The 15,979-nt window shown below is 46.9% G+C and overlaps 1 protein-coding gene across 1 annotated transcript in view; it reads right to left on the reverse strand.

The window, feature by feature from the left end:
- Nucleotides 1–15,979, reverse strand: part of LOC116430549 (uncharacterized) — a 70,821-nt gene that overhangs the window by 28,234 nt on the left and 26,608 nt on the right. The window contains exon 2 of the mRNA XM_076372086.1: nt 4,202–4,305. Within this exon, the coding sequence (XP_076228201.1) occupies nt 4,202–4,283 (82 nt within the window). The 5' untranslated portion in view covers nt 4,284–4,305. The remainder of the gene's footprint in view (nt 1–4,201; nt 4,306–15,979) is intronic.

A 15,979-nucleotide genomic window follows, 5' to 3' on the forward strand; every position in this document is an offset into this window, starting at 1 on the left:
AAGTAAAAGGTTCAAATGTGACTCAAAGTCACATCATGATCCGATTAGGATTAAAGGGAACTTAACCCTTTGCACTTGAGAAGTGACTCTCATTCGCCATTTGATTTGACACAAAACTATAAAATGTGATGTTTGATGTTCAACTTCGTATAATGTCTCAATACGTGAAAGATTGGAATAAAATAGCTTTCTTCCTCAATGCATCTGTGATTTCCCTTCGAGTTAGTTTCAAAGAATATCGTCTTCGCCTCGTCGAAGAACGTTAAATATTTCTAGGGAGAAACTTCCGAGTGCAAAGGGTTAAGAATAAGTATTAATCGATTCTTTTGAATTTTAATTGGATATTATTCTTCGATAATTATACTTTAGAGCAAATATAGGCGTAGAATATGCAGAATTTTTCTCTTTCTTCAATAAATTATTTATGACAAAGAAGCTGTAATATAGTTGAGAGTTAACCGTAGGGCAAGAGGTTAAGTAAATGAAATTATGAATTTTAAAATATAGTTTGAAATATTCAACATACTTATATCAGCAATTGCAAGCTAAGAAGATTGAAACCAGTCATTCTGAATGATACATAGTTTCAGTGTTAGGGATCGTTTAACACCTAAAACTGCCGAGCCGTTGAAGTGACATCTCTATGATGACTTAAGAAAAATTAAGAAAGTACATTACTTGAAATTCGACGGGTTTGGTAATATTGTATCCACAGAAATATACAAATCCTGGGAGAAATAATGGGAAAAGAAAATTATAGCAATCTTTTATTATTCATAATCCAAATATGAAATTCCGTCGTCGCCAAAATGACATTCGTTCCGAGAAGGTTAATATTCTTCGTGTTCCCTTTCAAAACGAATCGCTTCGACCGTGGAAGATCATTGCGCTCGTTTCGAGGATGAAAAATGATTACGAGATCACTTGTTCGGACGGAAGATTGATGGATGGAACGGAGGCTTTGCGTTAAAAGGAACATTAGTCTTCCCTTTCTTGTGTTGGAGTGTAATGAGTTACGCCGGGGTCACCCTGTTTTGCGGTGGATTGCCAAGGAGAAGCTGTGAACTCAGTAGGTATCGGAAGAAACGAAGTTCAACAGCAGAAATGTAGGAAACGCGATGAAACAACCGTTACTCATCCTTGCCAGAGTACAACGTTCAAAATGACTCTGTACCAAAACATGCCATGACAAGTTATTACGAGAAATCCTCGAACTCTCTTCACATCCGACAAGAAAGAGTTTCTTTCCAAGAAATGCAAAGCGCGCACACCTAAAAACACCTGGTTTCATTCAGCAATCATAAATCTCCAGATCAAACCTATTCCGATCTCGCTTCGCGGCGCAGCGTATTTTCTTCACAGGAATAATTCCAAGCAGATCGTCTCACGGTAAGAAACGTTCAATGTTTGATCACCGGGCTCGACGGTCGAATGAAGCTAGTCCGTTTTTCTCGGACGCGCTCGAGGATCGTCGACGACTGTCGATCCGTTCCTCGAATGCAAACGTTTGTTAGCGGAGAAAACCTCGTGCGGACGGACCGAGCTCGATCGCGCGAAAGGGAAACCGGCGCGGTGATGCAAGAAGAAGAGCGTGGCGATGTTCTGGGCGATGATCGTTCGCGTAGAAAAAAAGGGAACGTCGTGAACGCGAAGAATTCGAGCGCACTAGATAGTTTATCCACACCTGCTGTTCGGTGAATTAGCCGTGGTCAATTGACGAGCGTCGCAGGAAGGGGCGGGAGGCAGGGCAAAAACGGCGCATCTCCAATGAACACTCATTGACGATGCAACGTTTTTGCACGTCCACGGTTTCGACGTAGCGAGCCGTTCCACGAACGATCCTCGCCCCGTACGCACCGCGGGGGAAACAGGATCGATTCTGAGCTGGCGTTGATGGATCGCGAGGGGGATGGCCGAGATCCAGGAAGCAATTACTAAGCTCGATATCCGTCGGCGGACTTTTCATCGAGCGGGAGCGGATCGGCCGGATACTTTTTTCTGCGATCGGAAAGCAGACCGCGGCGGATTCAGTTATTATTCCAATTTCGATGTCATCACCTTTCCTTTGTGATTAGATGAAATATAGTATTCTTGGTAACAATACGATCTTGTTAGTATGATCGAGAGAATTACTAGTAATTGTCGAATATTGAATAACTATAATTGACACGGAACTATCTTTCAATGAATGATCTTTATACTCTACATCTAGCAGACAGCTCTGGATTCAGTTGTTATTCCAATTTCGATGTCGTCAGCTTTCGTTTGTGCTTAGATGAAATATAGTATTCTTGGCAACAATACGATCTTGTTAGTATGATCGAGAGAATTATTAGTAATTGTCGAACATTGAGTAACTATAATTGAGAAGGAGCTATCTTTCAATGAATGATCTTTATACTCTACATGGCGTAAATAAAACGAGTGACTCGTAGGACGGTTCCATTGTAAAATAACGAAAGTCGAACGTATCACGTTTTACTGTCAGACGTGCACAAGAATCTCATCACGATTCAAACGGATTTCGAATGGATCCTCGAGCTCTATTAGAATTCACCGCGAGGACTTATTAACGTCATTAGACGGTCGGAATGGGACTAGCAGGTCGGAATCGGTTATCCGATTTCAGTCGAGTGTCGAATATTAATTTCACGTTTTACCGTTTCGCAATCGAAACTCTTGGGAAGATGTGGAAGCGAGAGATAAATAGATGCAGTCGGAGGGAGATCCGGCCTCGGTAGCGAGCGAGTTTCCGTGTGCAGTGATTTACCGGTCGTTTCCCATGAACTTGACCTCGGGGATTCGTGTGACGCAATCGTGATGCAGGTGAAAGTAGTCCCGGCCTTTCCGAACGATTTCCGATGCGACTCGCCCCATCGAGCTCGGTTCGAGGACGACTAATCGGTTGCCGATCGAATCTGTCTATCGATCCTGTACCTCGTAACAGGCGAGGATTCGCGGACACACGTAATCCGAAACCGGCTCGACGTAAACGGAAGAGGCTACCGCGAGCGATGCCTTGAAGAGCGTGGCTCGTGACGGGGAGCTCTCCGGGACGACCCCGGAGCCTTCGAAGAACGAATATGGTGAGCTGGGTCCATGGGAAAGCACCTTGGTCTATTGAGAATGCCAAAGGTGAGCATTATGAGGTAAGACTACTATTCCGTTCCGAGAGAAGGGAAGGACAAAGGTAGGTTCGATGTCCTGACCTGGCTCGGCTCATTCAGCTATCAGTGGGCTGTGTTTTTGGGAAATTATACTTTAAAGAAATTATTCATGTTATGATAGACGTAACTGTATTCATGACTATTCTGCAAATTTGATATTATAAATTATTTTAGATAAACTGTGTACTGCGACCTGAAGGTTAATACTTTGAAGATTAAATTTTGAGGTTAGGACTAAGATTGTTGTATTTAAAATTTCTTTTATTTCTATCGAATTTTTCATTAATAAGCACGTTGTATTAATATATTGTGCGATGTATTTGTATAGTGTTTTTCATTCTTTTGAATTCGTTAGGGTTTGAATGTATTACTTTCAGCAGCACGCTGGAGACTTCAATGACGGCACAGGCGAGGCGTCTTCTAGACGGATGTATACGTTAACGTTCGAATCGCGTGAAATCATTTGTACAATTATTCTAACAGTTACGCTGGAATGTTTAGTGAATTATATACTCGAACGGTTTTTAAATCTACACACCATTATCACTGGAATGCTTGTATTATCCGAAATTATAATACTTTAAAGAAAATTCGTTATTTGTAACAGTGCTTTCATCAACAGCTGTCCCATTCAGGTTTTTGAATATCGATACAGACAACGTTGCTTTACTTCGTCGCGTATAGGAGTTACAAACGAACCGTGTTTCTTTTTAGGCAAACGCTGCTCGGATTTGTCGAATCGAAATCCGTCGAAGGGACTGGCATTGTAATTCCGGCGGAGTCGTAGAATGGTTTTTTTCAAGACGAACGTACGGGGAATGAGAAGTCTAGCCGAGAGGAACGTTCTTCCTCGTCGTGGCTACTTTTTCATGCTATCTCACGTACACCTGTTCGCTGCCAAATGAGTTACGTTTCGACGCGACGGGCGTGTTGGAGGCGTCCAAGCAAGACCAGGAGGAAGATAAAAGTCTCGCGGTGGGAACAGGTTCCTGTCCCGGAGGGAACTATATCGATGTATTCGCCGGAGAACTCACCAGAATTAGATTGCGATGCCAGTAGAACAGTCAGACAGAGTATAATCCCGGGTCGACAAGGCCCGGCGCTCAAGGCCGACATGTCGGCACACTTCTTCCGTTTCCTGAAACCACAAAAATCTGCCGTTAGACGATTTCATTTAACTGTATCGCATCGAGGCTGCCCTATTTATAACGCGGAATATCTAATAATAACATCTCCAGACAAACTTCCACGAACTCTTGTCTCGTACGCCTACGAAATGCTAAGCAGCGCTCTTGGTACGGCGTTATTCAATGAAGCCCTGAATGTTTCGAGACTTTCGAGATTTTATATAATATCTAACGTCGAGTCATTTGTTCGGTATTAAACGTACAGTTCTCTAGCCTTCGTTTTTTTTTTTTTTTTGTTCAGCTGTCAGCGAATTTATCTATCTTGATTTTCTAGAAAAATCGTGTCTAAAGAATGATTAAAATGAGCTGGTAATTGTGTTACGGAACGTAACGAAAAGTCAATTTGCATAATATCCGCGGTTCAAAAGAGTTTCCATTAACTGCCAGTTCTCAGAGGTTTGCATAAGTAAGATCTCAAGCAACCTGCAGTCGGTTCGGTGAATCATCGAGACGCAATTTCCGCGAGCGGTAGGCCAGAAGATCTTGGTCATCGTTCGATCGCGTTTTCTATTATTATCCTCGCGTCTGGGAACCCGCGAACTGTAACAAGCCATTGTGCAGCCATCCTCCATTGAATATTAAGGGTGCGTTTATCCTGTCACGTGGCATTCTGGTGTAACAGTCCGGCTGACAGCTGGACGTGCGGTAACTACGGTTTGGATACGAGCCAATCGCATACCTTCGCACTTTGACCGGTTAGTTCCCGCGATATCCCTTCAGGGTATGCAGATCCGCCGTGACTGGCGAATAAGTACGCGTAATTCGGCGTGAGACGGGGCGTGAAAGCTGTTAAAATCTTTTCACGTCACTCGGGCTTCTAGTTAGCAAGTACTAATTTCCTACTCTTAGAAATAACGACGTGAATCTCTGCTTTTTCATCTCGTTTCTTTGCTATTCCATCAATTCATCGCATAAAATGATGAATTCCCTTTTCCCAAATCGACGTTATAATTTCAACTAAAAATCACAGAAACATCTCACACACTTCTAATCCTTTTCCTTTAACATTTTCCGAATGAACGACTTAAATAACAAACTTCCCTTCAAAACGAGTAACACAGATTCTAGAAGTCACAGAAACATTCAATCCAGATCAAACCGTCGAACCATCTAATCCTACAATAGCCCAGCAGATAACAAAACCTAAATTCCTCTTCCCCGAAACTGATGATACAACTCCGAGAAATCACGTTTCAAGCCCAAACCCGATCCTTTCACGGCCCATCCAGCGAGCGACAAACTACAAATTCCCTTTTCTCAAAATCCGTGTCGCGACATCCACGAGAAATCGCAGACATTAGTCCCGGCCCGAAGGAATTCTTCCCGTCTGCGGTTTGACCCACGTCGCGCGGGGGTCCCCGAGCCAAGAATTCGTGAAAGGGTGGATCGGCGATCGAAGAAAGGAACGAAAACTGGCGGGGAAACGAATTACGTATGTTAGAAACGAAGCTTCATAGATCTATCAAGACGTGGAGGGGAAGACGGCGCGGGGAAAAGGGGGCAGCACGCCGGCGGGGTGGGCGAGGAGCAAAAAGAGGAATCGACAGGAAGAGAAGGTGGACTTTGGTGAAGCCGGCGCATACCAGTTGCGACAGCGGCTTAATACAAAGGGCCACCGAGATAAAAGAGCGTGGGCAGTTTCTCTTCTACCCGTCGACTTCATCTTTGCCCGTCCTCCGTGCTTCCTTCCCGGCCCGCGTCTCATTGTGATCGAGTGGAAGGAACGCAGCTCGTGACACCTAAGCTGCGTGCTCAAGCTCTCCAGCACTCGTGGATCGCGTCGGGAGGATCGGTAATGCATCTCTCAGGACGCGGATTGGATTTTGTCTGGTATTTCCACGGGAAACGAAGCTCTAGTTCTCAAAAGCTTGGATCTACATTGACCTATATTTTCGAAGACCTCGCTTAACCCATTCACTGCCCAGGAAAATCTTCTCGCACAGGGAGATCGGTAGCAAAGAATCTAAACTTGTTGCGCAAACTGCGAGATATCTTGTAGTTGTGAATGGGTTAACTTATCTTGTTACATCTAAGAAGTTGCTGGTCGATTAATATTCAATTCGGATTACAATCGAATGAAAGATAAATAGAATGAATACGAATTTGATTGAAGATCTACTCTTAGTCATCGTTGTTCGCGAAATTAATTCATCTGCAACCACTCGATTCCGTGATTATTCGGTTGTAAAGAAATTCAACGATTTGTAGATTATAGAAGATATGATGTCGATTATTCGATTTAATTGGGCGGTTTAGAGTCAAGGTAAATGGTCGCTTTAGAAGGAATATCTTAAAATGTCTAACAATCGATTGTACGTACTCCGAGGTACAGTCCAGGAATCCAAATCATTAAGTTCCATTGTAACAAAGACTCTGGCTAATCTAGATCACGGAAAATGGAGACTCGGTCGATCGCAGGCCCTGCAGTATTTGAATCATCGCCAGTAATGCGTGATCGGATTACATTCTTCTCGACTCCGGATGGAATCGCGGTTCTCGAACCTGGCGAAACCTACGGTGTCATTGCGTATTCAGGATACGGCCCATTGAACCGAGGAATTCGGTGAATGGGTATGAACGCGCATTGACAAGTGCGCACGCCTCGGCGACTCGCCTCGAGTATTCAAGCTTGGCGAGGAGCCGCGGGCCCGACACTCGACGAGAGCCGCGCGGAGGCGGCTTCAATTCGCGGGATATGAAGGTCAGGCTTCTGGAATTCGCTGCTCGAGGTAGTCTTGTTCCCTTGGCTCGTCGTCAAGTGGAGGAACGATTGTAAATGCTTCTTCCTTTTCTCCCTCCGTCGCGTTGTAAAATCGTTAATAAGTCGTTTGCATCGCGCTACTCGGAACGCTTTCTATGTTGTTTGAATATTAACGCGTCGACCGTGGTACCCGCAGTCGTGAAATATCATAAAGTCCGAGCAAATTTGTTTAATGAAAGGAAACGCGCGAAAGTGAGAGTTAACGTAACGATCGTTTGCTTAAGCTTCATGGATCTCGCGGATCTTTGAAGAATTCGTTTGACAAATCGTTGATTATTACGTCTGGACGATCGTCTGTTGTACGCAGTAAATTCGTTCACCTATTCACTCGGATAACAATGCGAATTATTTTGACACTAATTTGACAAGTATTTATCTGACGTAGTAAGACAGACTATGATTTATTTATCGGAATTTAATAAGCTTCCGCAATGAATATCCGAAGGAACTTATAATAAAATTCTATTAGCATAATTATTGTGAAAGCTTATTTTGGTGACTCAATCATAGTCTTTCTTATTACGACTTATATATATAAATCCATAACACTATGCTAATGAAAGATCGAAATAACACTGACGACCACTGTCTCCATTGCAACCGTTAATCATTAAATACCGAACGGTGACTTCCACAACACGCTGAAAAAGTCATTCAGAAATCGCGAATGCAGCAATCCGAAGTGCAAGAAACACATCGCAGCCATGACCTACAAACCAATCCAATTAACATGCTCCCGGCGTACCCCCTAGAATCTCCGTTTCACTCTTTCCATCCATTCCAGAAACATGTTCGGTAAACCCCGTAACCGCGTCGTGTCGCGTCTGAAATCCAGTGATTCGAAAGGCTGCCGGTATCCACGCTCGTCTATTTCCATCGAAATTCAACGAATCCGAGTCCTATTATCGCATTCTCAGGCGCGCGAGCGTGTTCGTTAACACCGGCGCGGCGCGGACGCCGTTACACCGCGCCGCGACAAGCCAGAAACGACACGCCCACGCCAGCACGCGACGTGAATGAGAATACTGGCGACGTTTTTAGCGGAGCCGAGGCGGGTATCGGTCACGCTTCAACCCGTCCCCTCTTGTTCCCTTATCTCGCTGCGTGTAATTAGAGGTCCCTGTTTCACGTGCGCGTAACTACACGTGTACGTACACATCGCGGCAGACGAATTCAGATTTTAATCCGTTAAATGTTCAATTCGCCCTTGTACTTCCGACATTCTTGTTCGCACGGTTAACACTCCGACTTTAACACCGAAACTACCGGACAGGTCGAAATGACCCATTCCTGGCGTCTTTCCTTTAAAAAGAGAACAGATGTTTCTCTGAGGAATTATTAACGAAATGGATTTAGCAATACGCAATCTGAATTGTAAAATAATTAAAGTCTGAATAGATGTATTCTTGGAGTTTCTGTACAGCAATTTCGAGAAGTCAATTACGACCCGGTAGTTTTAGTGTTAACAAGTAGCTCAACACTCATTGAAATTGCTATGCGATGGAAACAGAGTTCTTAACTCTTGGAACACTCAGGAGTGATATATTTCTACTTCATAGAAAGTTTCTTTTCGATTTTATTAATAACAACGGAAGTCTAACATGTTTCTAGTATTGTGTAAGAATGTTATGAACACTAATATTCGGTACATTGTAACGAATTATATTTTCTCTCGCGGAAATCTAGTCTTCAACGTTCAATGACATAGACGGTCAGTGATCATGAAGTGCTGCAATTTTTATAGCTATGACTATAGCACGTATATGAAATCGAAACTTTTAATGTCTGCGCGTGTTTCCCTTTCTTCGTGATGTACAGGTGCCTCGATTTGCCCTAATTCGTCGGGAGTCGCGTTACTTTCGTTCGTTGCCTGTCAGGACCCGGTTGTGGCCGCAACTCGTCGAACCGCGACTAATTTCACTTGCGCTCTCGATACGGCGGTGCCGCAACCTAAAGGCCGATTTCACGAGCCGATACGGAGGATCGCGGCGATCGCGAGCGCTGAGCGGACGAGTAGCTGGATGCGTAATGACGCGCGATCGACGAAACCGGGTCGAACGCAATTCGGCCCTGTGAATCGGGGATTCCCGGAGATTTCGCGCGCGGAATTTCACTAAGCGAACGGCGACGGACGTATGCGTCATACGTATTTTCTTTTTATATTGTTATATTGAAAGTTTGAATGGCGAAACTGTCTGAATCATCGATCCGTAGAAAATGTGAGCGACACAGGTAAGAAAGTAAATATCTCTCAACTTGAAAATCTTGCAAATCACTGCCGCACAATTTTCCCATTGGTGGAATCTTTCTGCATCGTGAACGTATAACGAAGAATATAGAAATCATACCGAATGGACGATAATGATAATGGTAATTTCAATGATCCGATTACTATTATTCATAACAATGCCATAAATACTCTCCATGTAAACATGTCCAAAAGATAGGAACGAAGATATTCACCAAACACACAACGCGAATCAATATTGACGCAAATCAGAAACCGAGCGCAACATTTACAGAAAGCAAATCCGCCCAGTTTGCGCTTCCTCGAAGCCGCACACTTCAAATAAATCCCCTCGCGTTAAGCGTGCAACGAGGAAGAAGCAACGGCAAGAAAATAAATTCAACGCGGCGATCCAACAACAACGGCAGTAAAACCGCGCGGAATAACTCAAAACTACCCGGCAATCCATTAAAAAGTTTTAATCGAAGCCGCGCATGCCGAACAGCCGATAACAACCCGCGTTCCCCTGTTCCTCCTCGCTCCCCGCCGGTGGCCATTACATTATAATTCTCATAACCCCGAGCTGCGCCTTTTGTGAACTTTTACAGCCGCCTAACAAGACGATTACCACCGCGAAATGTATAATACTTCCTTGGCGTTATCACAGGATCGGCACTCAGGCCTTCCCGCGAGAGAGACTACCGGTCCGCGGCCGGGTAAATTGGATTCTAACCGCGGAATTTATTAGCCGATCGGATAAGAGGACAGTTAGAAACCGCAGTTAGAGACAACAGTCCGATAACGATCGTCGAACCTCTCCCATCCAGGATAACAGCTGTTCGCGCGCGCGATAATTGCGGCCGACGCGACGTGCCGCGGAGAGTTCGGTGGCTGAAGAGAGGCAGAGGTGCGGGCACTAGTAGGTGCACCCACAGGTCCGGTGAAATGGGGTGCCGGTGTGCACCGGAGGTTCCGTTAGAGCCCGGAGGCTGCGTTCGTTCACCATTACCGTGGAACGCGGAATATGATTACCTTCACCTGGGAACAGACCGCTTGTGTGTATCCCCTTCGCCCCCACCGTGCCTTCAGCCCCCTCCGCCGGGTGTAGGAGAGGCCGTGGGCGAAAAGTTTCCACCGGCGGGTACCCGGTGTCCCGATTCGTCGTCGATACCACGGATGGTTCCGCGATTATCTCGAAGACCTCTCGAGAACCGGGGCTCTATGAACTACCTCCCCTCCCCATAAACTGCCGGTTCCCAACGACGCGACGCGTCGCCCGTGTCAGCGGGCCGTGAGATCGGGACCGCTGCCAGGCAGACCGGCGTTAACGACAAACGAGCCAATGGCCACGGGCCGTTTACGCGTGCAGCTAATTCGATTTCACATTGCGTGTTATGCAAATCGATGATTCCGAAGGATGGACGTACGCTACGAGTCCCGCGGTCATGCGCGCGCGCGATCGTGCGAGCGAGCGAGAGAACCGCCGACACTTGCGAGAGGCCACGGTCCGTGGAACTGGTCGGGAAATGTTGCGCGATAAAACCTCCTCGATCGTTCGTATCTACTAATTGGAACACCGCCAATAATTCAACCGGGCAATTCCGCGGGGTTATCCTCTTTATCGCTTCCCGTCCGCGTTTTATGCTAATCGCGAGGATTCTTTGCCCGGTCGTCCTCATCCCCCGGATGCGCCCGACATTTTTTCCTTCGGCTGGCATCGCGGCACCGTTTAACGGTCGCTCGTTTCGTGTGAAGCCTGTCGCCCGGTTAACACGTCCACGCCGTAATTGCGTGACCTGTCGCAACTGGATCGTAGAGCTTATGGGCCTGATCGCGTGTATTTAAATTACTGAGTTATTCATCATTTATTCCGGTTGAAACGTTTACTATTAGTTTTCATTAACGATTAGTCGTCGTGTTTTCAAGGGCAAGGTGTATTGTTTGTCAACGAACTTCGGGAGAACTGGACGTTGCTGAATGTTTCACTAGGACTGTGTATTTATTAAGATTTTACTCGGCTTCATAATAGTTTAGGTATCACCGAATCAGTTTCTTTAACCCTGATCGGACCATGATGTGGTTTTCAGTCACATTTGAACTTTTTACTTAATTTTTTTGATTATTTCATATTGCATTTTCAAAAGTTCTTTTAAAATTTGGGCCCTACAAACAAAAACAATAACATTTTAATCATTTCTTTTATTTTCACAAGTGACCGAGAGTCACATCGTGGTACGATTAGGGTTAATAATTTCTCAAAGGAAGCATCTGTACGATTTAAGTACGATTCAGATTCGTTTCGAGCCATCCGGTAGTTCTAGTGTTAAAATGCTTGGGTTTCGGTGACACGTCGCCGAGCGGTCGTTTCCGACATGGTAATACACCTGGTACGTCGGGTAGGCACCAGGTACATCGGTACCGATCGTCCAATCGCTTAACGGACCCGTCTGGCTCTCCTAAAAGGCCGAGACCCATCGGGACCGGACCGCGACGCTTCATCTTCCTTCGCCGGACAAGCCGAGAGATTCAAGAAGAGCCGATAATTGACAACCCGGGAGTCTATCTTAAATCCTACGCGGCTGGCGACCGGACGGCCGGCTTCGGCCGGTGCCCATAACACGTCCTTGGGAACGAACCTGCTCCAATCGGTCGTGACTTCCTATATTAGCTACCGATCGTCCGGAGGTAATTATTCACTACGATCTGGAGGGATGGTAATTGCTTCCAAAAGTGTCTTCGGATAAGATCGCCGATCGGATCTTTATTTAGATGAGTCGTTAGGTTAAGAGGAGGCGTTTAGTACCTAGCAGTGTGATCATTACGAGACGGAAGTAATATAGTTGCGGGGGGAGGATCGAGCTAACGGAGGTCCGCCGAGCTTCGTTGGGAATGAATCGCGCGAACCTCGAGTAGTAGCCGAAGGATCGATTGGGAGAAACCCGACATGAAATTTTAAAAGATTAGGTCTATCTTCGCTGGGAATTGATGCGGTCGCTAATGGTCGGCCTGTAAATGGAAGAACTGAGTCTTAATTTAATCCCAATTTTTCTAAGTCAGCGTGTAGATGTTTGATCCTGTAATAACTTGCGATCTGCTAACAGTCTATTGAATAGATTCCATTCGAATGTATCTTTCTTTCGATAAAAATACGAAATTCTCGTGTTCTAAACATAAATAACTCTAAAGATTTTCGCGTTACCTCGCACCGTAAGGAACATTAACCTTTTCAATAGGGAAATCATTTTGTACCTGGCGCAGAAGAAAGCTGAAAAAATTCTAAACAACCTAGATCGTGCACGTGACGGCAGAGCCCTGCGCTAAACGGCGACCAGCTCGAATGGAGGAGTGGTCGTGATCCGCACGTTTCAGTTTATGGGCGCAAACGGGTTCAAGGGGCACGGGATCAGCGCGAAGGTGGACATTCACGGCCTAGGCGAAGCTAGCGAATGACGTTATGCAAATTGCCTAGCAAACTGCGACGTCCCGTGACCCTGCTACCATTAGCCTCTCCAAGTCTTTGATACCTTTAACCCCCTCGTCCTGGGAACTATCCGCGTTATTATTTATGAGAATTAGCATTGTGACGTTTCCTCCCGACCGTTCGCCCCGTTCTGGACGCTCGCGTGTCTCCGCAAGGAGTTTGGCCCGGAGAAAAGCACTTGTCTCGCCCTGGAAAGAGGACTTCCGCGTGCCGGGTACTGAACAGTTCCAGACTAGTCTCTCTGGCCAGTGGACAGGTTGACGGCCAGTTGCTCGTTACGCGATCATCAACGAGTAATCTCCGTACGAAAGGAGTCGTCGCTTCCCAGGGAATAGAGTTTCGTCCCTTTCGCGTAATTCGAGCGCGACGAGAACCAGCTTCGATCGAAAATGAATCCTTTTAATCAGCCGATTTGCTTCGAGGCAAATAAATGAAACTTTCGAGGCACCCCTATTTTGTGTGAACGCATTCGAAACTAAAAATCGAAAAATCTATAGACAAACCTTTCGTATGAATCACTTTTCCGAATAGCTGCTACACTTCTTAATAACACCACGAACACTGACAAAAACCCCATAATTCTACCCGAAGTAACGTCTTATCTATGTCGTCCACTGACACCGCGCGAGAAACGGAAAGAACCATTCATCCTCGTTAAAATGACCCCAGGGAGACCAAGAGCACGCGCCTGCCTCTTTCACCCCGCTCGCAAATTCCATCGCGATCGCGAAAAATAAATCGGTGCGTGCCACCGTCAACTTAATCCGGCCCTAACCCGGCTGCCCGAGGAAATTTTTCTTCGCGGGGTATCGCGTGTAATCATGCACGGACGCGTAATTATCGATCCGGCAGCGAGATTGAGCAATTTGTCCGTCTCGTTCCGATCCTCGGTCTACCTCTACCATGAGGTACCACAGGGGAGAAAACCCTTAATCGTCCCGATAACGTTCTATCCCCGGCGGACGTGGTTTATGGGATCGTATTAGCCAATGACGGAGTTGAAACGCGTGGAATTCATACCGGCGGGGCAGGGGGGACGGCGGAGAAGACAGGGGGAACGTCTTCGGAAATCCCGCGCAGACCTACGGTGTTTCTGGTAGAGCGTGCGGAGAGAGAGAGAGAGAGAGAGAGAGAGAGAGAGAGAGAGACAGGGGGACAGAAGAAAAAAAGGCTGAGTAGAACCGGTCGATCGGAGGGGCGAATTCCAGGGAATCACCGAGTTGTAACGCGATTTGCCGGCGCGAACGGACCAAATATGGCGGAGGGTAAGCCGGCTCGGTTGCCTGGCTCGATTCAGGTGAAGACGAGGAGTCCGGGAGGTTTATCCTCGACCCCACGTAATTCTAGCTCAGGTAGATCTATAAATAGAGGGGCCGGCGTACATGATGCCGACCTGTTGCGCGGAGAGCACCCTCGTGTGAACGCCGAGGCCCCTGAGTAATCGAACCCCGTTGTTCCCTCGGACGGAGGATCTTTCTGCCGCGGCGGCCGACGCCGAAGCCGCCTCACGTTCCATCGTTCCATCGTGCCCAAAAGCACTCGCCGCCTCCGAGAGGTCATTAGGCGTAATGAATACCCGATAGCCCCTTAACCCGCAATATAATCGCCGCACGGAGTTCTAAACACGGCCGGGCATTCGACGGCTCGTGCTAATGATTTCAGTCCGGCAACGTACACTCGGACGCACTCGCGGGATTCCGAGTTATGCCGACTATTCCTTGATGTTGATGCAATGTTGCAGATTTTTCGTGTAAGCCAATACGCCGCGGGATTACGGGGATGCTATCTTCGAAACGGCGCGACCGGTCAGCTCGATTACACGAGGGGCGTCCGCGGGATTCGATTAATCCGGGATTCCTAGATGCCGGTTCGATTAGATCACTCGAGCATCCGCGCAGCGGGAGGTCAAATGGTCTTCGACGTTCCTGTCGATCGCGAAGCGGAATTGTCGATGTTTTCCGGAGAAAATCGAGTGTAAAGAGCGTCGGCTCGTGTTCGCCAGTAGTTCAGACGATACTAGATCAGCCGCGAGTTCGATCGATCTAGACGCAGGCAGTCTTGAAGCGAATCTATAGTACTTTTCAATGTACACAGCTGCGCTGGGAATACTTTCAGCTGTTTCCTTCGAAGATCATCGGTTGTTTCAAAGTTAGCTACCTTTACAATGAAATTCTTAACGTTCAAAAGCGCGACGGACAACCACTGCGAGTTACCGTTCGCCCGCAGTCGATCATTATCATTATCATAGTTATAACAAGCTTAACGTTGTTGTCGATAACGTTTCGCTGTACATGAAAGAGTGGCGGCTCGTTGAACACGAGAGGCAATGACACATTGGGTCAAGCATGCGAATCAGGTAGGGCCCAATTCACGGGGAAGGTTAATCGGTTTCATCGTAATGACTAGCATCAACCGATTTTCGGGACGGAGGGGATCGGGGAAGTCTATCACGGTGTATTCAAAGTCCCCCCCCATTTATCTCGATCATCCCTGGCGGAGAGTGCGTCGCCGATTGAAACGTCCCCTCCGTGTCGATCGATCGTTCGATCGTTCAGCAGCACGTAATAACGAGCATTACCGCAAGATGCGGCGATTCCCCTGGTATTATAATATCTCGCTGAAAGATCGCATCTCTCCGGTGCCCGAGAGCCTCTCGAGATGAGAGTCGATACACTCATCCCTCTCCCCGGTCCCCTGTGCCCGGTTCACCGGCGATGCACCCCTGGATCGCTCGAACGTTGCTCGCGTTCGCCGTAAGAAATATTTTTCTCGTCTCTATCGTTTTTTCCTTCCTGCGGTTTTTTCTCCCCCGGCGCGGCGCGCGGTTACATGCGTGAAAAATGATTGCGCGTAATGTTACTGCCATTAAAGCACAGCCCGGCGCATTCATTACGATGATTATTAAATTCGGGCAATTTGCTCGCGGCACGGATCATACTCCGGCGAGCGTGCGCTCCGTTTTACGGCTTCGCTGCGGTACTATTCCGCCGAGGCAGTTTCGTTTTCATTGGTCGAGAGGGAAATCGTTCCGACGTTATTCCGGATTTACGTATTCGAGGTCGGGATTCTTTCGGTTTTACTCCGACCCGACGCCACGGGTTTTTTGCGCCCACCGCGGTGATAAATTGTGGATCGAGCACGGCTTCCTTTCTCCGC

This window comes from Nomia melanderi, chromosome 11 (assembly GCF_051020985.1).
Source record: "Nomia melanderi isolate GNS246 chromosome 11, iyNomMela1, whole genome shotgun sequence".
Classification (NCBI taxonomy): domain Eukaryota; kingdom Metazoa; phylum Arthropoda; class Insecta; order Hymenoptera; family Halictidae; genus Nomia; species Nomia melanderi.